We start from the raw sequence: 25,044 nt of genomic DNA, 5'->3' as shown, positions 1-25,044 counted from the left end.
GTCACTGGTGCAGCATGTCAGCTGGTGATGAATGGAACTGGAACACAGTGATCCCCTCTGGTGTATAAGTGTGTGTGTGTGTGTGTGTGTGTGTGTGTGTGTGTGTGCGCGCGCACATGCATGCATAAGACTGACGCCTTGGCGCAACCAAAATGACTCTACAAACTAATAACTGTTCTCTTGTCTCTTCATTTTACTGGGAGCAAAGCCGTGACTGAACTTCAAAAAAAAAAAACAACTGCAACCACAGATATTGTAAATAAGTTACCCCTTACCCTCTGTGTGTGTGTGTGTGTGTCGTGTTTGAGAGGACAGTCAGTGTAATTACATTGCAGTGAGTCAGAGAGGGAGAGAGAGAAAGAAGTAATTGTTCAGCTTTGTCATATAGACACAGAGCAAAGAGATGGGAGGAGGAGAAAGCTGGATGGAGAAAAGAGAGAAAAACAGAAATGGAGAGATGAGGGAAGAGAGAGAAAAGTGTGAAAGGGTCCCAAGATGTACTATATCTCTAGATTTTTAAATATTATCTTTGTACCTGTGAAAATGTGCCATTATATGAATATCAAGCTTCAAGCTCTCTTCTTTTAGCTTCATAGACAGGATGTTTAATTTTCACAGTGGCTGTTGGGTAGGTTTCTTTAGCCCCCTACTGTGTGTGTCTATTTGATCAGCTGTCCACCAGTTATAATATCTCAGGATATGTCTCAGACACTGAATGCACTTTGGTTAAGCAATAAAACTTTATAGATTGGAGTAATTGGTGTTAGTGTAATTAAAGGACTAGTTCAACTTCTTGGGAAACATACTTAATTGCTTTCTTGTGGAGAAGATTGGTACCACTGTCAATATGAAGCAACAACAAGAAGCTGGTTAGCCTAGCTTAGCATGAAGGCTGGAAACAGACAAAACCAAAGTGTGAAAATGACACTTTTAAACCCATGTAAAAGATTGGAATTATTTGACAGACATACTCTAGGCTGGGTACAGTAACTTCCCGGAGTCTCTGCTGGTTTACTGTGATAAAATGTGTTAAATAATGAGACTTAGAGATGTTGGTAGGCAGATTTTGTTACTTGAGGAAAGACACGAGAGTCTTATTGATCTTTAAACTCTCCCCCAGCGAGCGACTGTGCATTTTCCCCAAATGTCAGACTGTTTCTCTAAAAGGGCATTTGTTTCATAAACATGAAATCCCAGACAGCTGCTAGTTTGAAACGAAAATCTCATTTAGAAATGTGTACTATTGTTTAAAACATCACAATGATTAGCTTGATTTTTCCTGTGCCACAATTTTTTACATATGAAAATTGTTACACATCTGGCAAACTGATACTAATAGATTCAATCAGCTTATATTCTTAAACACTGATCAAAATCCAAAGCTTTAATGATAAAACAACAATACAGGACTTCTTCTCCTTTTGCTTCCATTGGGAAGGGCATATGAACAGTTACACAACAGCATCCCTAAAGCTGACAGAGACTGACTATCAAAACAGACAGGGCAGGCAAGTATCACTACCATTTAAGCTTGAAGATTTATGTTATGTTAAGTGATCCCATGTGAACCATTACCCTGATTCAGAGAGTTGGAGTTTTACAGCAGATTTTGGCATAGACTCTCAAAATCAAAGTCAAAATGTCACATAAATTGTGTGAGGGCTCAAGATTTACTCAGTCACAATGACACATTTTTCTCTGACATTGCAAACGCAGTCATAAGTCCTGACGCTCTATGCACTGTTTCCAAAATAAAAGAGGACACAAATCTTTCCAAGAAAGGTACTTTACTATGAGAGAGAGAGAGAGAAAGAGAGAGAGAGAGAGAGAGAGAGAGAGACCAAAGCAGACATCAGTGTCAGCTTGGCCAATCATATGACCTCATCCCTTGTCTAGATTCATGCACAGCCACAGACACAAAAACACTGTGCACCCACTAAAACACGCAGTCATAATAGATCACAAGGATTGCGCACACACACACACACACACACACACAGACGCCCAGATCGGCAGTGAAACACCTGGATATGGCCCATAGGTATGACATCACGCGCACACATACTCACAGACTGGTGTGTTACCATAAAGTAGTGTTGCTGAGGTCAGATGTGGGAATAATGCCACATTGTTTGTCTGTCTGTGTGTCAATGTATATGTGTCTGTCTGTGTGATTAGTCACCGGCAGGCACACTCCTGTAACAAAGGTTCATTGAAGAATAGTCTGGAGGCTGTCTCTCTGTCTTCCTCTGTCTCTCTTTCCCTCTTTGTCTGTTAGATGTCTTTGTCTTTATGTGTTTCCAATCTAAATATTAGATACAGCATGAAAACAACATGATAAAAGACATGTCAGAAATCTGATGCTAGTGTTTTTCTTCCTGCTTGCATTTTTAAGTCCAAGACCAGGTTACACACAAAGTTTTGGTAAAACTTTAAATGTGTTTGGTGGATTTGTTGATGTATTATTGACACATCAGTTTACTTTCCCAAAGTGTGACATATGGATGAAACGGGAGGTTATTGTTCCATTTAAAAAATATATTTTTTTATTAATGTTTTGGATGTTCAGGTGAAGTAGATAATCATTTTAACTCAGGCTAAGTCTGAGTGACACTTCGCTTCTAAATGCATCACCACCAGAGGGCGATGTTAACACTTCAACTCACCAAGCAGGGACTCACAGAGGGAGAGAGAGCGGCAGAGCTTAGATCCTCCTTCTAAATGAGAGACAGAGGATGTGATGTGTGTGATGTGTGTGTGTGTGTGTGTGTGTGTGTGTGTGTGTGTGTGTGTGACATCTTGGCCTACTAATCCAGTGGCCCATTAATCTCCCTTACTCCTGAGCGACTCTTGTCTTTTTTTATCTGCTTGTTTGCTTGTGTGTAAGTGTGTGTCTGCATTTGTGCCATAATAGACAATATGTGTGTTCATCTGTGTGTATGTGTGCATGAGAGACACACAGACAGAATGAGACGGGGGGGGGGGTGTTACTCTCAGGAATGGTTCAACACAGTGTCCAGTCAAACTAATATACTGTGACAGACTGAATGTCATATCTGGAATCAGTGAGTTCAAAGTTCATTTAGATTCAGATTCACCAACCACTGTTTTCCTCTGACAGAGAAGTTCGTTTCCTCAAATACTGACTGAGTCTCATGTGATTCTGTGTAATTTGGTCTATCTTTCAGGTGGCCTGTTGGGTCCAGACTGAAATATCTCAACAACTATGGGATGGATTACGATCATATTTTGTATAGATATACATGTTCCCCAGAGGATGAATCCTGCTGACTTTGTTGATCCCTTTGCTTTTAATCTGGCACCATCATGAGGTTAACGTTTGTGGCTTTGTGACTGTTGGATGGATTGCCATGAAATTTTTTGCGTTTGGAGATGATGAATCCCATTGTTTTGACCCTCTGACGCCACCAGCAGGTCAAAATTTTAACTTTTCCAGTTATATGTCTTAGCTTCTGCTTAATGGATTGGCACAAAAACAGGTGCAGACATTTGTTGTTCCTGGATTATGTATCCTGACGACTTCGGTGATCCCCTGACCTTTCCTCTAGCACCACGACGAGGTTGACTTGTGGTTTAAGTGAAATGGCTCGACAACTGTTCAATGGATTGCCATGCAATTTGGTACAAACATTCATGCCCCCTCAAGAGGAATTATCATTACTTTAGTAAAGACTTAACCAATCTAACTAAGCACCACCAGCAGGTCAACATTTTAATTTATCCAATTCTTAGTTTTTTTTTACCAAATAACAACAAAACTAATGACATTTCCATCACCTTTAGCTTACTTGGTGTGTAGCGTTAATTAGCTAATGTTAGATGGTAAACATGATCAACCAAGATGTTGAACATGCTAAACATTATACCTGCTAAACATATTATATTATACCTGCCTAAGTACAACCTCATACAACTGCATGCATGGCAGTAGACATTTAGTCTCTTCAAAAATAATTCAGTAGCTAACAGTGTTTTTTTTTTACCATCATGTCCTACTTAATAATTAAGTAATTAGTTGTCATGATTTGAGGCCATATGGTGAGTAAACTCTTCTGTCTTAAAAGAAATCAATGTGTAAATGATCCTCTATAATACAGCATAATCATATTAAATGAGCAGCCCTTACAAAACAAAGTCAATGACACAACTGACTGTTTTCCCCCATGCCCCCCCATCTATAGTTTATTTCATTTGTTCTGAAGATAGATGATTTCTGGGGGACAGTGATGAGTTGAGAACACTGCATTATGACTAATTGAGTAGCTCCTCAGGGGTTCATTTATGTGAAAGAGGCAGAATAGCCAAAGGCAACACAGCTCACACACACACACAATTCAACCCATACTCTTAACCCCCTCTTGTTATGTCATTCTCCTCCTCATCTTTTCTTTCCTCCTCACTTTATCATCTTTGCCTTATCTCTTTTTACTCTTACTTTCTTTTCTTTCTCACTTCTCTTCTTGCAATTGTTGCATCATTTCTTTCCATCTCTTATCATGTCTTTCCCTCCTCACTTCTTTTCCCCCTGTCTCTTGTACATCTGGCTCCATCTCTCCCCCTCCATCCCTCTCCAGGGAGACAAAGACGCCCCCCCTACACACACACACACACACACACACACACACACACACACACACACACACCCCCTTCCTACCTCCTTCCTCCTTTTCTCTCTTTTGCCTCCCTCCCCCCTTTCACGGTCATAGGCTAGCGCTCCTCTCTCTCTCCCTCCTTTCCCTCTTTCCTTTACTCTACTCCCACTCATCCTGCTGCGTATCTGTGTGCCCGAGTAGTACCAGCAGTAGTTGTAGTAGTAGAGGAAGGGGGAGGAGGAGGAGGCTGGGTTGTGAGCTTACCATCGTTACTGATTATTTTAGCTGACAAGTACATCACAAAGCTAGACCATAGAAGCCCAGGATTTTGGCTTTTCCCAATTTAGCTGTCTGTCAGGGGGACATTACATTTCCCTCTTCTCTTCTCTTCTCTTCTCTTCTCTTTGGGACTTTAAATGGAAGGACTATACCATGGTAAGAATTCAGTTGTACATCAGTGTGTGGTTGGTTGCATGTATGTGTAACCATGTTATGTGTGCACATATCTTTATGCATGAGTTTGTTTATTATGTGTGTTTAAAATGAGTGTAAACCTTGCTTGTGTTTTCATTCTGTGATCTCCAAACTCGACATAATCTTGTTTGAATTTGTGCGAGCAATGCATTTCTATTTTAGATATACTGTGTGTATTGGAAGAGGTGTAGTTGTGGTGTAGTAATGTTGTGTGAAACAGATATGACTGTCATTACTGTAGCTGAAGAATATATATTGACAAGTGTTGTTGATGAAGGCAGCATGAAGCTATAACGATGACAATGATGCAAATGAAGGTGTAAAAAGTACTGATTTAAATATATTGTCAATAAATGCAGTTTTGCTAGTAGTGATGATGTGGAGGAGGAAGAGGAGGAGGCGGAGGCAAAACTGTAAAATACACTCACCTGCATGCACAGTTCTAATTGATCGAAACAGGAGCTGAAACAATTAGATATCTGATCAAGAAAAAATCTGTAATTTCTTAAGCAAAAGGCCAAACATATTTTGATTTCAGCCTCTCAAATATATGAAATTTGTTGTTTTATATCATTGTTAATTAAACACATTTGACTTTTGGATTGTTGATCTAACAAAACAAGAATTTTGAAGTAAACTTGGGCTGTTGGATATTTCCTGACATTTTATAGAACCGATAATTGATGAAATGAACAGCAGATGAATCGATAATAAAAGTTAGGTACTGGCAGCCCGAACTGAAACCATTCCAGTATTTATCTGAGCATTTGAAGCTCTACTCCCTCTGTTATGGTGGAGGAGATGTGTGTGTGTGTGTGTGTGTGTGTGTGTGTGTGTGTGTGTGTGTGTGTGTGTGTGTGTGTGAGGAAAAAGGAGATCTAAGTGTTGGGTTGCCTGCATGTAGGAGGCTTCAACTTCAAGTGTGCATGTGCAGTGATGATGGGGGTTAGCGCTGCCAGTGTGTGCTTGCGTGTGTAATTTTGTGTGTGTGTGTGTGCGTGTGTGTGTGGGAGGCAGTATGTATGAGAGAGATGATATGTGTGTCAAATTAGTAGGCAGTGTTTGAATACAAGTGCACACCTTAATGTATAACGTTGCCGATGTGGCTTCATGTGAAGGTGTTAGTGTGTATTTTTGCATGCTCTGTGCACATTTGCGTATGTGTACATGTGTGTGTTGTCTGTAATTGTAAGCATGAAGTAACAATCCCCCCGCGGCGTTTTGTTTCTAGGTTGGATCATCCATATTTCAGTGCGTTTTGATATTTCGATCTTGGTTCATAATTGATGGAGATTTGCTAAACAAGAAGCAGAGCGAGCAGCTACCCTCCTACACACACACACACACATCCACACATACAGGACACTGCACCTTTACCTTACATTCAAGCAGTTTAGCTGACACTCTGACACTCCCTCAAGTGTGATATTGATCCTGTGATTGGCAAGAGGTTATAAAGAGCCACAACAGATAAAAGTGCATCTATAAAAGTAACCTGAAGTCAAGTCTATTATTTATATACCCTAAAATTACAAATTTGGTTCAGAGGATTTTACTATCTATAAATAATACACCCACCTATCCTAAGAGCCACAATCCAGATAAGGATCAACTCCACAAAAGTAAACAAAATTAAATAAATGTGCTTCACCGTACAAAGGTTTGTTTGTGTTGTTAACATAGTGAAATACACATATTAAGATGCATAAACATAGTCTGGCACTACTCAACAACCAGTAAGGATTTATGTTCACTGGCCAATCAGAATTGAGGAGTCATTTTTAGCCTTGTAAACCTGTTCCCCAGTGTTTGCTCTCATACAAAATCAAAGAAGCATTCAATATTTAATGTTACAGTTGATTTTCTTCTGACTCAAAAACACATTTTCAGTGGGTAAGCAAGTGTAAATGTATGCTTTAACCCACAGCCGGAACTGCACTTCATTTAAAAAACAGAGACTGGTACCGTTTAATAAAAGAAAAGAAAAAAAAATCATTCATTCGTTCTCAATCTGTTGTGTTGAATTATACATAGTGTGTCTGGTCTGAGTGTGATACCTTAACATGCATGCCGCTCCAGTAAGCCAGTTAGCTTTATCACTGCACCTGAACTATGCACACTTGAGTGAATGTGTGCGTCACAGTGTGTGTGCTTTTGCAGATAAATGTGTATGAGCAGTCATGCGTTTCCTGACCTTATTATGTTGCATCCATGCACGACTTATCTGGAATATGCATCATCTTTATGTGTGTGTGTGTGTGTGTGCGTGAGTGTGAGAGAGAGAGGTTGCATGTCTGTGCATTTTATTGTCTGTTAGTGTTGGGTTTTGAATAATTGCTAGATGTTTATCTGAATGTGAATAATGACATGAGAAAATGCACATGTGCCTCTGTTTGAACACATTACCTACACAGCTCACCATGGCATTGTTTTTTGTGTTTTTCACTCTAAATTGAGTCTTTGAGTCCATCATAAAAACATTATTTCTGCCACCATTATGTAAAGCACATTATGGGTCACAGTCAAAGTCAAAACTGAGCTTAAAACAGACACAAGTATATTTTCAAGGACAAAACATTGCTTATGTGTGTGTTGTTCTACACACACATACGCATACACTGTGTGTGTGTGTGTGTGTGTGTGTGTGTGTGTGTGTGTGTGTGTGTGTGTGTGTGTGTGTGTGTGTGCGTGTGAGACTGGCAGGTGTGATTGCTGCCTCAGGCATTATGTTGTTGCATTGTAAGACTGCACGCTCCAGTAACACCCCATTGTCCAGAGGGTCAGTCACACTCACCCACACACACACATACACACACACACACACACACATGTGAGCGTGTGCCAGCTCAGCTGGAGAGTTAACCATTAAACACTGAGCATTGAGTCAGAACCGCTGACTGCTCTCCTCAGGTTGAATCAGTTGATTCTTATAGAAGTGCTTTATTTTTTTGTGGGAAAAGAACATCTGCCTCAGTGTCTCCTCAGCTTGATCTGTCACTGCTGCATCCAGCTGCACTGTTTGGTTATTTCTTCTAACTTTTACCTCTGTTAAGCCAACATGATGGCTGCTTCAGCCACTCCAGTTTAAATATACACACAAATTCAAAACACCACAATCTATATACTGCATGAACTTGTAAAAACAAGGGTTCCTAGACACACATATACAGATGCAATGGAAAATGGAAATGGAAAAAAAACCATCTGGTTGTAATAATATTAAAGCACAGAATTTTGCTCTGATCACAGTCATTTCATTGTCATGGGGATTTGCTTCTTTAGCACAGATTTTTCTTGTTATCTAATATTGTGTTAAGCACGTAAAAAATTATCTTGCTTTCAGTGTGAGAAGGTTTTGATTTTCATTTCTAACTGTCTCAGTTACTTACCTCTCTGACCTCACTCAAACTATGATTCTGGTAATCTACTGATCTGAGACCAGTAGTTTAACCAACAACTTCATAGCAGACTCTTGATTGTTCAGTCTAATTACTGTTACCCAGAAGCCCGTGGTTGACATGCAATTATACATAGCTTGCAGACATGGAGACGGTGTGTTTTTGTGTGTGTGTGTCTGTGTCTGTGTCTGTGTGAGATTGGTATCTGTCTGTAAAGGTGTGTGTGGTGTGTTTCTGGATATTTAGTGTGTACAGAATAACAACACCCACTTACTTACTTTACTAATACTGGCTCATTATGTCCACGCCAGGGACACAGAGATGAAAGAAAACACTTGTGTTGTGTGTGTGTGTGTGTGTGTGTGTGAGTTGGTAAGACCACCATGCAGCAATCAGAATGAACTGCTATCAGATACAAAACACAAACCTGAATCTAAAACATTCAGAGCTGTGGTAGAGACATTTATCCACATTTGTTTACCAGCTTCTTCCTCCTTATTTTTCTGCATAGAGAGCTGTGATTCTGAGGGCAATTGTTCTGGCATAAGACTGACAGCTTTTGTGCTGCCTGAGATCTTATATTTATTTTTCTAGCATGCCTTCACAATAGCTTGAGTAGGTCACGAACTCGCAGTAAGAAAACATTTGTAGTGACTGAGAGGGCATTGTGCTTCGAAATTATCTTCAGCATCTCTCATGATAATTATAGACAAATGTATTTCTATAAAAATCTATGGGATGAATCCTCGCTGCTCCTCTTGTCTCATTCCTCATTCTTGACAACAGCTTGAGGAGCAGGTGTTTTGGGCCGCCTGCCAATGCATGTGTGTATATGTGTGTGCATGCGTATGTGTGTGTGTGTGAGTGTATATATATGGAGGACATGGCCCTCTTTGATTTACCTGCAGTGGAGGCTGTTAAACAGACTGGTATGTAATTAGCACCATGCTTGTGTTCCTGCAGGATATTCCATGGAGAGAGAAAAAAATCACATAGTGAGCTTTTCAACTCAGAGTTGCTTATGATTTAAATCAATAAAGTGTATGACATTAAAAACAAAACAAAGAAACAGCTATAAAAGAAGAAATAAAGAAAAATGAAGGTTGAAAATGTGAGTCTGTAAAATGTGTTTTAACTAATAATTTGTATAAAGATTGCCGTCTTTTTCCAGCTCCTCAGGTGCTGTTTAATCTTGTTTCTCAGACAAAAACAGGCCACAGTCTCCTATGGTTTTTAGTCTAGACTGCAACAGCACTCGTATGGCTGCAGATCTCAGGCTACTTAGCACTTAACCTACACTGATGAGAGAGACAGGGGAAGACAGAGTGAGCATCCATGAGACAGATGGTGTCTGTAGTTTCAGATCTATCTAGATGTCATTATAGACACTTTAAGACAGACTGTCATTATCCAGATCAGTTTACCACAGTCCATTTTAGCCGCTTAGTAATGTACATAGGTTAGTCATTTATTATAATGGATATCTTTTGCTTAATATTAAAGGTATGATTAGGTTTGGGCCGATATTCGATAATATAGAATATTGAGACATTTCTCACCATATGCAGTATTTTTCATATGATCAGTTTGCAGTATTTGCAGTTTTGCACAGTCTGCCCTGCTGCCGAGTCCCACCCTCATTTCACTGCTTTGCTTACTGTACATTGTACCTTAGCATGTGACAAATAACACTTTGAACTGCTGTTTAGTGGCAGCATCACTTATACTTGAAACATAAATACAATAATATGATTATATATTATTAAAACAAAACACCTGAAAGGTAAACTATAATTATGTGTTATTTAAAAGAACTACTGAAACATAAAATACAGCAGTGTAATTAGATTATAAAGCCACCCCCTTCTCACAGAAACAAAGTTGTTTCATAATTCAGCTTGTTATAGAGGCTTTGCATTTGCAAAGAGGGAAGTTGATAAGCTCTTGAGTTGTCAATAGCCTTCTTCCTGTATTGATTAATCCCCATTCATACACACACACTTCACACTTAAAGTCCTGGTTCACACACACACACACACACACACACACACACACACACACACACGCCATGAGTCACCTTTATGGCACTTATTCCTTTCAGTGTGTGGGTTTTCTCATTACCATTACATCATCTTTGTTGACATCCCCTGCTGTCAAATCACCTCCGGTGTGTGTGTGTCTGTGTGTGTGTGTGTGTGTGTGTGTGTGTGTGTGTGTGTGTGTGTGTGTGTGTGTGCATGTGTGTGCTTACCCAGTATTTGTGTGTACATCAGGAGTCTAAAGCACTCAGACACTTATCCTCCTGACCTCTGCCTACATACAGCCCTATCACTGCTCTAACTGGGTGTCAGGTTCTCAAAATGCTTCTCCTGGGCTTCCTGTGAGAGTTTGGGAGCTGTACTGCCGATACAGTGTAGTGTACCTAGCCACTCAATAAAAAGAGTAGGACTGCCATGTTTACTTTCAGCTTACAAACCAATGAGCATTTTGTGCTCATGTATTTGGCCTTAAACATGTTTTCTTGCCTGCATATTGATTCATAATAAATAAGGTGGAACTGAGCACTACCTTTACAATGCAGTGTAATTATGCTCAATTACAGTATACAGTAATATATATTGAATAGTCACTCAGATTTTGCAGTCATTCAACAGCCATGTGAGCGTCTCAGAAAAACCTTGATGCACATTCATCGAGAAGCCAAAGAAATACATTAAAACTGTAGATTTTATGCTGTTGTGCTCAAAAACCCAGGAGCCTGTAAACTTTGCAACCTTTAAGCAAACAACCACATGTCCTGTTGTAGTTTTCCACCTAACAAAGGCAAGAAGGCAGACTGACCTGAAGCCCAGTCAGTGTAACATCTTCATCTCACAGCTGCTGAGCATGAATCCATAAACAATAAACCCGGTCCTCGGCATTTTGCAATTAGCTCTTTAACCAAAGTTCCATCTCCGCTCTCAGTGGTCGGGGTAAATTATCTTACAATGGGATATTGATTTTTAGAAGAAATCCATCAATATCCTGTTGAAATGTCAACAGGATATTGATTGATTTTCAAGCTATTTAATTTGGCAAGTGTCATGGAGCTGGCACTGGCATCCCCTGTGTAATTCACATTCAGTAACTGAACTGTGAACACCTGCTGTGGGACTTAACTTAATAAACTTCCTCACATTTTTTCTCTGAATGGCTGATTTCTCTATGCAGTGCCACATAATTAAACAAACCAGCTTACCCTGTTATTTCTGTGTTTGTCTTTCAGATATTTCCAGGATTGCCTACTACACAGGTGAGTAGCTGAACCTCAAACACCTGCTCCAGCATTCAGGATTGTTCAGCTGCTTCATTCATTCATACAGTTTGTATGTGGTGTGGTTAGGTCACCAAAAGGGTTGGATGAGGAATATTAGCATGAAAGTTTTGGTCCTCATCGAATTGAAAAAGAAAAAAGTGAAGCAGATGTGGCTCTTAGTGAAAAATAATTGGGATGCTCTGGGCTACAGGCCCACTGTAGTCCATGTAATAGTTCCCCTAGAAAGCAGGTAAAATGGCAACAAAGGTCAAAATTACAAGAGAAGGGAAAGAGCATATAAATTGTGCGTGTTGACAATAAGTGTGCGTGTATTGCTTTTATTGTTGCTGCATTTATGTTGACATCCTCTTGTGGAACCGAAATATTCTCAGGACTTGAGGGTGCGGAGGATCTATGTTGTTGTCTGTGTTGTTATTGTACTAATGAGAGATCCTCTAATTGCACATATTTATGTGACTCATAGTTGTGAGTGCATTAGACAATTAAACAAGAGAGAAAACAGATAGTGGGACTGTCTGTGTGTGTGTGTGTTAGTCTCATTAGTGCAGACAGGAATGAAGGAAAGAGTGAACATCGCCCTAGTCGAGAGTGTGTGTGAGTGACTAATTGTAATCTTCACACTGTGGATACTACAAACAAAATACATTCCTATCAAGACAGCAGTGAGTCTTGGCTTAGCTTCTATAACCTGAGGTTGGAAATTGGTTTTCCTTTGTGTTACTGAGATGAATAAAGCAGGGGAGCACATTCATGTATCATGGCACCGTGCCACGAAAGCATGCCTTTCTGACCAGTTATAGCAGATGAATTAAGTAGCCAGCTGCCAGCCATTGTAAATATCACAAGCAGTAATTCCTGTTGACCTTTTGACCCAAACCACAACACAGTTGGAGCACTATCTAAAATTTTGCTCTCCAAATTTAGCGAATACCCACAGTTAAGTGAGTGCCACTTCTCAAAGCTTTTTGCTCCCTCTAACTATGAATTCTTCAGACGTTTTCCTCCTTTCTCTGCAGCATACTGTATCATCCACTGTAAGTGTTTCACAGTACCTGTTGGCAGCTGTGAGGAAGCAAGACAAAACAATGGAATTGTCTTGACAGGATGTTTCAAGGGTAACACCAGTGTGTATGTGGTAGTTTTTTTTTTCTTTTGGTTTTGTTGGCTCAATTGAACTGTTTTCTTGTAAGTTCATGTTTCATCCCTTCAGGCCTTAGTTAATCATTTCAGGCTTGGTGTCTTCATCAGTGCAGTCATTACTTAGTCTTTCATGTGGTTTGTCCAGATACTTCTTATTGGAACAACAATTTATCTATCTGTTCTATTCATTTGATGAACATGCCAGGGAGCCTGCTTGCAGTGTAATTAGTGCATGTCATGTGCATAGCTCAGAGATCGTGTGAAACAGTCGATTACTTGACTCAGACACAGGAAGAAACATAAATTACATCTACTAGAGAGAGAAAATGGCAGCACACGAACCTTGCCTTGCAAATCATCACCGCTGCATTCATGTGTGTCGATTTGGTCGCTGTAACATGGCACAGTCGTTAATATCTGTTTGACAAATTAGTTTGTGTTCTAAGAACAACGGGACCTAAATACAGTTTCGTCACAGTATTACAAATTGATAGGGGGCTTTGTTAGTAGTCATCGGGCCGTAACTCTAAATGTCAGTGGTTTTCTGCTTTACCTTTGACTTGGAAGTAAAAAAAAAAACAAAAAAAACACAAAATTTAAATTGTGACATTTAGCCCTGACAGAGCCAGCAGCAGAAGAGTAATGTTGCTGTGAGGAGCGATGTAGATTACACACAGGAAAAAAAACTGTTTAAATTTATAAGGTAAAATACATTTGTAATTCAAATAGCTTTTGGATTTAAACTTCAAGGCATGGATGCGAACACACTGACTGTTCACTGATAAAACATGCAAGGATGCATCAAAGTAGCTCTTACAGTTCAAAGGTTCACCTGCACCTTTCAGATGTTATTTGCATTTCGTCGAATGTGAGTGCTGTGTTTTCCTCCCCTGCTGAAATAATTATGTGTTCAAAAACACACAGCAAGATAGAAATAGAGAAAGAGACTTGGCTTGATCCCAGAAGAGCGCTTCCCATTCATGGCAGCATCCGGCCCTCTGACAAAAGGCTTTCAATAGTCTACACACATGCGCATTCACACTCACACTTACACACACACACACACACATACACTCCCCCTGCTCCCACCAGATTTTCATAACAATGGCCAATGCCTAGGATGGAGCACAAATTATAGGAAACCTGCACGTGCACACGCATGCAAACACGCACACACAAAACACTGTTCAGCAAGCTTATGTGGAACACAATGAAACAATACGATTTCAAGTTTCTGTGACTTTACCGTATGCGTTTAGACAATTTTTTTAGTGTACTCAGTAAGTCGTTGTGGTCTGTTCAGTTCTTCAGTTGAGGATTTATTCAGCCAAATAAATGTCTGTTTGATTTATGGTGGGTGGCATCTGGTCAGCAATAATACTCACAGCCGTAAATGCCACTCACTTAAAGGTATTGTAGGTATGATGCAGCACCTTGAGCGCTCTGAGAGATCATATAGAAAATAGTATGACCCCCAAAGTACGATATGAATGACGTTAAATGTGCAGTATGGAGTATGATTGATTGAGACCTTGAGGTTTGGAAGTGGGTTGGTTTGCATATTGCTGGCAGCTGCTAGTTTACATGCTGGGCACAGTCAGAGCAACGTCTGTGTTGGCAAAAAAAAAAAACCTCATCTCTTCTCCTCTCTTCTCCTTTTTCATTTGCTGTAGAAAGAAGGATGTACTTATGTGTTATCTTATCTGGGCTGGGCATGTACACCAGGGGTGCAACTGTCAACTACTTTCATTATCAGTTATATCATGGATTAATCATATGGTCTATATTATGTCAAAAACAGTGAGAAACGCCTGTTATACCAAAACAGAGGTCATGTATTCAGATGGCTTGTCTTTTTTCATCAGTAGTTAAAATTTTAAATATAATTAGTTAACAGTCATATATGGCAAATAAAAGCATTAAATCATCAGACTGAAGAAGCTGCAACCAGAGAATATGTGGAATTTCTGCTTGAGGAAGGACAAAAATGATTAAATAATTATTTAAAAAATCACAGATTAATCAATCAATTAATTTACTAATCATCACAGATCTAATTTGGACTGTAAGGAGTTTAAGTTTATGGTTTTGGGACAACTTACCTTAGAGTACCTATTATCAAACAGTGGACAGTCGTGGGATATTCAGCTTTAAGTGGGGTTTGGTGGAGTGCAGGGTGCAGTGGGAGGTAACAGGGATGATGATGACTGTTTTTGTTTTTGATTTTTGTTTACTTTTCCCTTTGGTCTAAAGTGAGTGAAATGGTTCTGTCTGTGCATAAAGGACCAACGATAATATTCGTTCAATATAAGGGCTATTTAGAGATCAGCTTCATAAACAAAAGTAGGAGGGGTTTCCAATGAATGGAAGGGACAGGATTAGCATATTAATAGCTTCTAGCTCCTCCTGCTCCTCCAGCAGCCCTCTCTCAAACTCTCTCCTTCCCCACTCAACTCTTTCAGTTGTGCTGCTCTGTCCTGCTTTTCCTCTCATTCAACTCCAAACAATTGCTGCATTTCTCTCTCTCTTGCTCTCTCTGTCCCACTGTCTCTGTTTCCTTTTCTGGCTCCGTCTTTTCTCTCACTTTCTGTTTCCAAGAGAAGAAGATAACTTTCTGTTTGTTTCTCACTGAGCACAGTAATTGTCTCTCCTTCTTTGTGACCACTAATTTGAACTTTTGCCGGAGGAGCAGCTCTCTCACCATCGCAGGATCCCCAATCCTCTCCTGGGCGACAGTCGCTTCGCACTTCCACGGCAACTGCGTAACTACGCAGTGCAGGCATGGGGCAGACATCAGGCAAAAAGCAAACAGTGTTGTCATCAGAGAGGTGCAGCTGAGGAGTAATTCAGAAGTGGACAGAAAAAGAAGACAGAAGTTTGTTGATGAGAGTAACTTTACATCTCTGGGGATTTTTCCAACTGTGGATAACAGGAAAGATTAAGAAGACAAAACTTAGCAAAGCAGACTCTTTGAAGGATGGGAAGTTTTTACATTTTCCCTGCTGTTTTGTTTTCTGTAGCATCTTTACACTCTTTACAAAGTGTCAGCAGAACAGAAAGTTGGCCTTTTTGAGGATTTCTGCCTGTGGAAGAAGAAACCCTTGGCTAACGAAGCTGTTGACAAAAGTTGGAGATAAAGATTTCTACCTTGCAGACTGAGTGTGTGTCTTTGTGTAGTGTGTGTATAGGGTTATGTGTGAGTGTTCTTGCAGTTGTGTCAGGACCTTAGTGTGTTTATTTATGTAACTTCTGTACAAGAGAAGTTCACCGTGTGTGATGCGTGGCTGTGAAGCAGCAAGCTGTCTATCTGTCCTCGGCACAGACAGACACAGAGTTGGACAGACATGCGTATCCATGGCGACGAGTGGCTGTAGCCCCTTCCCCATGTGCTGGGACAGAGGTATGAATGAAATCTCCTTTGCTCACACACAGAAACACGCACAAGTAGCATGAAGCCCGTCCACAGAGTGACATCTGACTCCATGGGAACTGACTTGGTGGACTGCCAAAGCTGCCGTTGCTCTGCAGAAAGTGTGTGTGTGTGTGTGTGAGAGAGAGAGAGAGAAAGAGAGAGAGAGAGAGGCAGGTTTAAGTGCTGAAAGCCAGCAGACTTGTCAACAAAGGTCAATACCACTTGAAATTGGCAAAGTAACATGGGAGCACATTTTTATCTAACTGTGATATATCCCTCAGCAACTTAACAGTCTTTCCTCTGAGTTGTGTGTGTGTGTGTGTGTGTGCGTGCGTGCGTGTGTGCGTTTCTTCCGTTTCTCTCTCTGTCTCTCTCTCTCTCTCAGGTGTAATTACCTGCTAGAACATATCAATTTTCCTTTAATGGAGGAGAGAGGAGAAGCACAGGAAGATAGGGAAGCAGAAAAATAGAGAGTGAAAAGAGATCTCAGTATCTTTCTCTCCACAGTGTCATGCACAGCAACACACACACATCTCACGCTTGGAGGTAGTTCTTGTTGGACATTCCCAGATGAAGTTACCATCAAATTCCAGGAAGTGTGTCAATGTCAGGACTTTTTATTCAGGAAAAACGTCAGCCTGAGGTGCATTGTCTTCTTTGTGTTACAGACACGAGTTCTCACATACTGAGCTTTGACCTGGACTGCACCTCTGTCTTTTTTTTTTCTCTCTCTCTGGTATCTCATTTGTTCATCATTTGTTTCATCTTGCCGAAATATGTTGGGTCAGGAACAGACATTTTCTGTGCGAGGTTTATTTCAAGTATGAGAGGAGCAGGACTGAAGTCAACAACATTACAAGTGCATGAAAGAGGGAAGAGAGGAAAATATGTAGCTTCAGTCATTCTTCAGCTGAGAGTTAATTTGCAACTATTTTGATAGTTGAATGATTGAACATTACCTTTCCTGTCAGATGAAATTACACCACCCATCATGTTTCCACATGTTTTCATTTGAATTGATTTTAAACTGGATGTTAATGTTATTAATGATATAAAGGTGGATATTGTTGTAATATTTCTTTTAATGCATGACACAATTGTTCATGTTTAGGCTTGTTATCTTTTTGAAGTAGGTTTGGTAAAGTTTGCGTTTGAACTACAGTGGAGTTGCAAGAAGCTGAATGTTTCAACCATATCGCCAGCACTTTCTTAGCTATGTTGTTTGGCCTCTGTGCTCAATAGCAGAAGCGATTACTTGATAATTTAGTTGATCAATAGTAGATGAATCAGTAACTATTTTGACAATGGTTTAATCATTTCAGACTGTTGAGTGGATAAAACTTGGTATCTGAAGATTTCTTCTGAAGAAGAAGTCTTTGGCCTCTGCAACTGATTTGTTCTTACCTTTTTCTTTATTATTTTTTTGGCCATTTTGCCTTTAATTATAGGACAGTGGCAAGTGACAGGAAATGGGACAGAGAGCAGGGGAATGCCAGCCAGCTAGTCAGTTGGGAGTCCAACCAGGGACTCAGCTGCTCAGAGCATTTGCACACACATGGCATGTGCCCTAGCCACTCAGCTACCCGGTCGCTCCTTTTTCACAAGTTTCTGATGTATTATAGATCAAAGAGCCAATGGAGTCATCAAGAAAACAGCTGGCACTTTAATTGATAATGACAACAATCTTTAGGTGAAGCCCTTCGCTGCTTGTATGCTACATGATTTGACTAGTTACTCCAGAAGTACCCTCTGTGGTACAACTACCCCTGGTTGGAAATCACTGGACTAAATGGTTGCGAACTTACTTAAGAAAGGAGGGGCTTATAAGTTCAAGAATCTAATTTACTTTCTTCTGATTCAACTCTTCATTCTTCCTCATTTCTCTAACCTCTGACTTTCTCTCCTCTCCCCCACAGAATATGACAGACACCTAGCAGCTGCAGTGTCAGCAGGGAAAACCATGGCGACAGCCTACCTGGACCCAAACCTGAATCATACCCTCCTGGGAGGAGCCAAGTCACGGCTGAGCGCAGGGGGGTCAGACCGAACCATGGCTGGCTCCGTGGATAGGGTTCTCAAAGTCTGCCATCACTTTGAGACCAATACTGAAAACAGTTGCTGGTCGTCCAATATCAGATATGGAGATGCGACCGATGTCAGGGTAAGAAGAGACACACACTGTATTTGTAAAAGGGGACAAACTATTAGAGAAATATTACAGTTAAATGCAATTCATAACAGACTATGGCAGCAAAAATGTAATCTGAAGAATCTTGAGGACTGGTGTTATTCTCTATTTGTTTCTTTCTGTCATCAAATCCCATGAAAGGATCAAAACTACTGATGTGTCAGTCCATCTGTCAGTACATGTCTGAGCCCCAAGCCCATTTGTATTTCTTAATATGGGTTACAGGTATACATCCTCATTTTTAAAGCAGCGAGAGGCTGTAGTTATTTCCAAATATTACTCAAACAGGGATAATGTGCATTTGTTGGTGACTATTTTCATCCACATCTAGTATTTTAGTGAGTATTTTGAACAGCAGGACGGTGTTTGTTTGATCGACTCAAAACAAATTACAGAGGTCATGTTAATGATAAAGAAGGAAGATGTCACCCACAGCAACAATGTCGTTAATTAGTGTGTTTTTTGGACAGCACTTGAGGTCTGTGGCGCAGTTGAATAAGATTCATTTGGCTTTGGTCACACTGACACTGACTTCTAGCGCAAACATTGTAAATTATGTGCCCTCACTTGCCTCTACAAAATCTGCACTTTGTTGATTTTGCAATGAAGTTTTACTCCTTTCATGGGATTTGTTGACAATAATGACAAGAATAATACAGAATATTGCCATATTGTTCTACAACTAAACATTTTAACCTTCATGGTGGTATTTCGTACAAGGCCATTGCATCAAATGTTATTGCATTGTATAGAAGTGTTCGTGATGCTCTCTCCACCTGCTATATGTTGCAGTTTACCCCTGGCAGGAGTTTTATAGGTGGATTTTCAGTGTTTGTCCTTAGTTCAAGGTCCTAGCTGTCTGCTCTGATAAAGGACACTCAGCACAATGAGAATATTTTGCTTGAAAATGCAAATAACCTCAGGACACCATCTCTGTGTTTATGTTATGTGTACTAGTCTAGGTTTAGTTAGCAGTATGTTTTTGGATCCACTACTATGACGCAGAAACTGTTTAGTGTTGCCCAAACTTTAGTGGTCATACAGAACGCGTCACTGCAAATATCCCTCTCCTCCCCTCTCCTCTCCTCCTCCCTTCACTCTCCTTCAGTATCTGGGTCAGATCCCCTAGCGTTTTACATGGCAACACACATGGTTCTCTGAGCATTATCGTGCATGTGTGTACGATGTCTGTCAACTTGTTTGGGTGGGAATGTCATATTAAATCACTTGAAATCACCGACACACACACACACACACACATACACATGGGTAGCCTGATGCCCTCATTGACCTGATACAAAAGACATAAACATTAGCACAGTTGGCACACTGACGTCTTTATAGAGGTTATGGTCCACTGGGCATGTTTTATTTAGTCTAATACACCAGTGCAGAATGTATACTTTTATCCTTACATAGTGTTCATAGTGCTGAGTCTTACACCGATTCTAAATGACATTTTATTTCTTTTCTTATTTTTAAAACTTTACCTTAATGTAACTTTGCAGGGAAAGTGGCTAAAAAAAAGTATATCACAATAAAATTGCTCACTTTTTGTGTCCAGGGAATCATCCAGAAAATTCTGGACATCCACAAAGTGCGCTGGACGTCTTGTTTCGGCCTGCGTCTCACCAACAGCCAGTCCAAAGACCAGGTGCACTGGCTCCACCCTGATATGGGCGTTTCCCATGTCAGAGAGAAATATGAACAGGCACGACCAAATGAGGAGTGGAGGTAAGAGAAGACAAGGCTTTTGTGTGTTTGCATCCATCAAACACTCAGTCGTCATTATGAAACACCAATGAAAGATACTGAAGATTTTTCTGAAGCGTAAATGCTGGGTTCAGTGAATCAAGTTGCAGATCAGACTATGGTTGTGAGGCAGCAAACAGGGACGACAGGCAAAGATCAAAGGTAATAGATAACTGAGGGTTGCAAGATGCCATTTACCGAAGCTGAGATGCTCCACAGAATTTTATCTGGCACTGTGAATTGGTGGCCAAACTCGTTTGCCCTTTGAGGATTAACAAAGTTATAGAAGCTAGCCTCAAAAAGTTACTTGCAAGTGTGGTAGGTGAGCTTTACCTAAGATTTTAGAGAACATTTAGATTCTCAGGAAGGTACTTCTATGTCCTCAACAAGCACTTTTTTGAAGAAACACTGTGAGGTTACACTTTATATGCCTTGGGTGCCTGACTAGACATGATTTATTTGGCCTTGTAAATTCAGTCAATGCCGCCATTTCCCCACACAGCTAGCTGCAGCAGTCTGCCCTATTGTATACCAAAGTAGCAGAAGTGATTTATTTCAAACAGCGTCATGTAAAATAGCGTGACCCGTCTGTCGTGTGGTGATGGGAAGACTGTGTGTGGTGCAGTGCGGTTGTGTTGGTTTGGCAGTTTGGATGTTAATGCACTGGTATATGTTGCCTTTATTGTGGTGGTCTTGGTGCTAATGCTATTGTGAGGTGGAGACCTTTTGAACTGTGGATATCAAGAGAGAGAGAACCAGATGCCTTCTTTGTCTAACCAAGTCAACAACTCTGTCTGTCCCTGCTCCTACTCAGTCTTGTCATTTGCATTCTTGGCATCATTTTTTTCTTCTCCTCCTCATGTCTGTCTCTCCCCACTCCTCCTCCAGTCCTCTTTCTTCTTCTACTCACCATCATATCCTTATTCACATTTCCTCTCCTCTCTTCTTCTTTGCCCTCAGTGGCACTGGCTTACTGCTGACTGTGCTTTCATATTATCATTAAACTGGATTATGTTTTCACTCATTTACAAAGTTAATCACTGGCACATTGTAGGTGTTAAGTACTTATCATGAAGCTGGTAGCTCAGGCTCTTTACCAAAAACGTCCAAAGCCTATTTGCCAAATTCAACAACTCCTTAAACTGATTCATTCCAGTTTTTTTTACCTCATAAAAGACTTGTCCCAACATTTTATTTTCCAGGCAATATAGAAGCTGCAAGTCTCAGCTAGTTTTTGATTTTAGAGCAGCTCTGCATAACATATTCACTCTCCCCTTCTTCTTTTCCACTCTAGGTATGAATTAAGGATCCGGTATCTTCCAAAGGGCTTTGTGCAGCAGTTTACAGAAGACAAACCTACACTCAACTACTTCTACCACCAGGTACTCACCCAAACACACCAACACTCGGAGGCACCCAAACACACCAACATATTTCATTTTCTGGCAGCAGCCAACATCGAGACATATGGCATTGCTAGAAGACTGTGTGTTTGCCTTTGGCTAATCTAGGTCAGTGGAACTGTGTGTGTGTTTATGTGAGAGATAGATGGCTTCCTATTTGTTTCTTGGAGAAAGAAAAAACATTTATAAACATGTTTTGTGATGTGTATTCGTGTCCTTCAGGTGAAGAATGACTACATGACAGAGATCGGGGATCAGGTGGAGCAAGATGTAGCTCTCAAACTGGGTTGTCTAGAAATCAGGTAAGACGTGCTCACAGTAGTGCCCAGTGACAAGTTCAGTGCTTCTGTTTACAGTGCACTGTGTCCACGGCTTCACGTGTTGGTGTGTATTTTATGTTTTTTTAGCAAAAGCTAAAAGGTTTGATCCCATCAGATAATAGTTTTTGTCACTTTGAAAGTTACTGAGTTGGTGTATTTCAGCGATTCTTGTCTCATCTAGCAATTAAAGGGTCAGTTTGAGTTGTTTTCTTCACCAGTGGAGTTTCATAATAAACAATCTGTGTGTACCTTTCAGCTACACTGATAATTCTTGCCGAGACTTCTCAGTGTTTATTCAAAGCAAAAGCTCTCTATTTCAGCTATAATTCAATTGTAGTGTGTCTTCAGTGCTGTGTACAAACAAAGGGAACAGGGGAATAAATTTTAATAAATTCATTCTGTGTCCCATTGGTTTCAATTCCAGGAGGTTCTTCAAAGAGATGAGAGGAAACGCCCTGGATAAGAAATCCAACTATGAACTACTGGAGTAAGTATTTTCTTCATGAACAAAGTGCTGCAGCAGCACACACCAAATCTGGCTCCTCACTTTTTCTGCCACATCCTTTGTCTACATGGGAACATGTTCTATAACCCTGCAGAAATGCCAGAAAAGTGACACAGGATCTCAGTTTTTGGTACAGTTATAAGCCGTTCCTAGAAAAGTCTGGGAACATTTAAAAATCTGAAAGTTGTTCAGCTTTGTCGCAGTCCAATGGTGATTGAACACATTTCAAGTACTGGTGCAAAGAAAGTCTACAGTCTAGCTCCAGTTTTCATTTTCATCACTGCCTAAATCCTGACTTTGCTATTTGTATTCATTCACATGGCCACTAATTTATTTATGTTCCACACTCATTCATTTTTGACTGAATGCTCTGTCTTGTTTGTGCCCTGTGTCGATCCACTAACAGCTCCCTGCTAGATGGATGTCGATGCAGAACATTAACAAACTCTGGTCCTAACGAGGCTTGGCTCTAATGTGGTCTGATTCTAATGAGCTGCCCTCTTCCAGTGCAGTCTTTCTTTCTGTCCCTCAGCCTAACGAGCTCTCCAATTAACTGAGAAGAATGCACACTGTCTCTTCATTGAGATCTCTTTGTCTCTCTTTTTCGTTCCCTCAGTCCTTCCCTGTCTGTCTGCCTCTCTTCTGTATGCTCTCATCCTCTATTTTCATCTGTTTTCTTCCTGTGTTATTCCTCTCTTTGTTTTGTCTCTCTCCCTTGCTGCATCTCTCTGTTGATTGGAAAAAGATGTTGTGTCTTGCATATTTTAAACCAACGAGAGAAGGAGATGGAAAGTGCTGTCGGGGTTTTGATACACCAAGTTGACAGTTGGCCATCAGGGGCTGCTGGGCATCACTTTTGGCTCCAGCCAGCCCTTAAGAAATCAGTGAGAGACCTGTTTGTTCAGCTTAAATAAGTCATTAACACTCGTTTATTAGCTCCATTTTTTCTTCTTCTTACAATAGCAAAAGACCACAAGTAAACACTTTATTTCACGGGTTCATAATTTCCAAATACTTACTTAAAATCATTTCCTGGAAAGAGCTTTAAAATTTGGTGCTACTTCAAAGTAGAAATGTGCTTGAATGACCCGATATAAACAAAAATAAATATTCATTCATTATTCAGTCATTGTTGGAAACTTTATTTTACATATGTGTTGAATGCCTGCCTGTAAACAAATATACTATTTTGCCTGCTCACTCTGTAGGCTATTATAAACTTATTTATAAACTGGAAGTGAACACTGTTGTTTTTTTTTCCTGGTCAATAGTGCTAAATTATGTAAACTTCTTGAACATTATCAGGAACAGGGTATTTTTTTAAATTTGTTTTCCCACATATGTATTATATAGTAATGTTGTTTGTTTTAGGAATACAAACTACTCACTAGTTATTTCCTCTTATTCAGCCACAAAACACATGTTCCTGTTGGCGATCAGCTGGCTGTAGTTGGTAGTAGTGTTCGTGGTTTATGAGCTAATGCAAAGCCGGCCTTTATCAGAGCTCGTTCTCTGTGATGATAATAATAGTTTGAGACTGATATATGACCTATGTTGGAGGAACAAGAGGGAGAAAGGATGATGTAAGTCCTGAGCCTTTGCCTCACTCTCTCTTTGCTCTTTCTCTCCTCCTCCCCCAGTACTTGTCTTTTCTCCAGAGGAGTTTGAGTCATTAGCTAGCTTCCTGTTTTAGCCCTGTTCATCCCTCTTTGTCTCTGTGGTCTCCCTCTTTGTACTCTTCCCTGCCTCTCTCTATCTCTCTATTTCTGTTTTCCCTCAGCCCCGTCTCTTAGGAAAAGATGAGTAGTGCTCTGTAGTCAGGACTTAGTCATAGTTTTCTGTTTCTGTTTTCTGTTGCTTGTCTTCAGCTGCATGTCTGCCTCACTTGTATCTGTTTGTAGCTGTTGTTAGTAATTTTTCAGCAGAGGGAAAAATAAGCTGCTGAGATCAGATAACTACAGAAGTGCTTTCCAATTAACATTCCTCAGTGTAATTACAGCATAATAAACATGCCTCTGTATCTCTCTCTGTGTCTCTTTACAGGAAAGATGTTGGTTTGAGGCGTTTTTTTCCTAAAGACCTGTTGGATTCAGTCAAGGTGAGAATGAATTTCAAACTCATATGAAAATTTTTCACTTCTTCATTTTCTCCTCTTGAAACATATGTGGAAGAAATAGTTCAGTAAGAGGATTTATGATCAAAACTTTGGTGTCCTGGTGGGGTGAGTAAGTCATGCTACCTCCACACTCAGCAGCTGCTATCATAGCGAGTGCTCCATCTGCCCCGCTGGAGTTACTCAGTTACAACAAGAAACAAAATGGTGTGCTTTTATAGGCAGCTCCCTCATATAAGTGAAGGCTCCTCTGAGCCAGTCTTTCAACGATGATGTGTTGTCAGACTCAGTTTGCTCTGGCTGACAAAATGTGAAGCAGTCCAAGACTCCCCAAGACTGAAATGAAATATTGGCCAGTTAAGATGAATCAGGATTAGTAAGAGAACAAATAGGAGAATAACATACTTTTA

The 25,044-nt window shown here is 40.3% G+C and overlaps 1 protein-coding gene across 8 annotated transcripts in view; it reads left to right on the top strand.

Moving 5' to 3' along the window:
* Window positions 1-25,044, top strand: part of ptk2aa (protein tyrosine kinase 2aa) — a 64,899-nt gene that overhangs the window by 5,892 nt on the left and 33,963 nt on the right. For 2 of the 8 annotated variants that reach the window (XM_071499260.1, XM_071499259.1), the window contains exons 2-8: window positions 11,751-11,777; window positions 18,270-18,514; window positions 20,106-20,275; window positions 21,588-21,675; window positions 21,919-21,998; window positions 22,441-22,503; window positions 24,565-24,619. In XM_071499260.1, coding sequence (XP_071355361.1) covers window positions 18,314-18,514; window positions 20,106-20,275; window positions 21,588-21,675; window positions 21,919-21,998; window positions 22,441-22,503; window positions 24,565-24,619 — 657 coding nt within the window. In that variant the 5' untranslated portion in view covers window positions 11,751-11,777; window positions 18,270-18,313. Of the gene's footprint in view, window positions 1-11,750; window positions 11,778-16,119; window positions 16,342-18,269; window positions 18,515-20,105; window positions 20,276-21,587; window positions 21,676-21,918; window positions 21,999-22,440; window positions 22,504-24,564; window positions 24,620-25,044 lie in introns of those variants that run through there. The other 6 variants (XM_071499256.1, XM_071499254.1, XM_071499252.1 and 3 more) reach the window with 5 other exon arrangements.

Source organism: Trachinotus anak, unplaced genomic scaffold (assembly GCF_046630095.1).
Source record: "Trachinotus anak isolate AG129_WGS33_773 ecotype Australia unplaced genomic scaffold, CSIRO_AGI_Tana_v1 ptg000016l, whole genome shotgun sequence".
NCBI lineage: Eukaryota > Metazoa > Chordata > Actinopteri > Carangiformes > Carangidae > Trachinotus > Trachinotus anak.
This window is presented reverse-complemented; position numbering and strand designations above follow the sequence as displayed.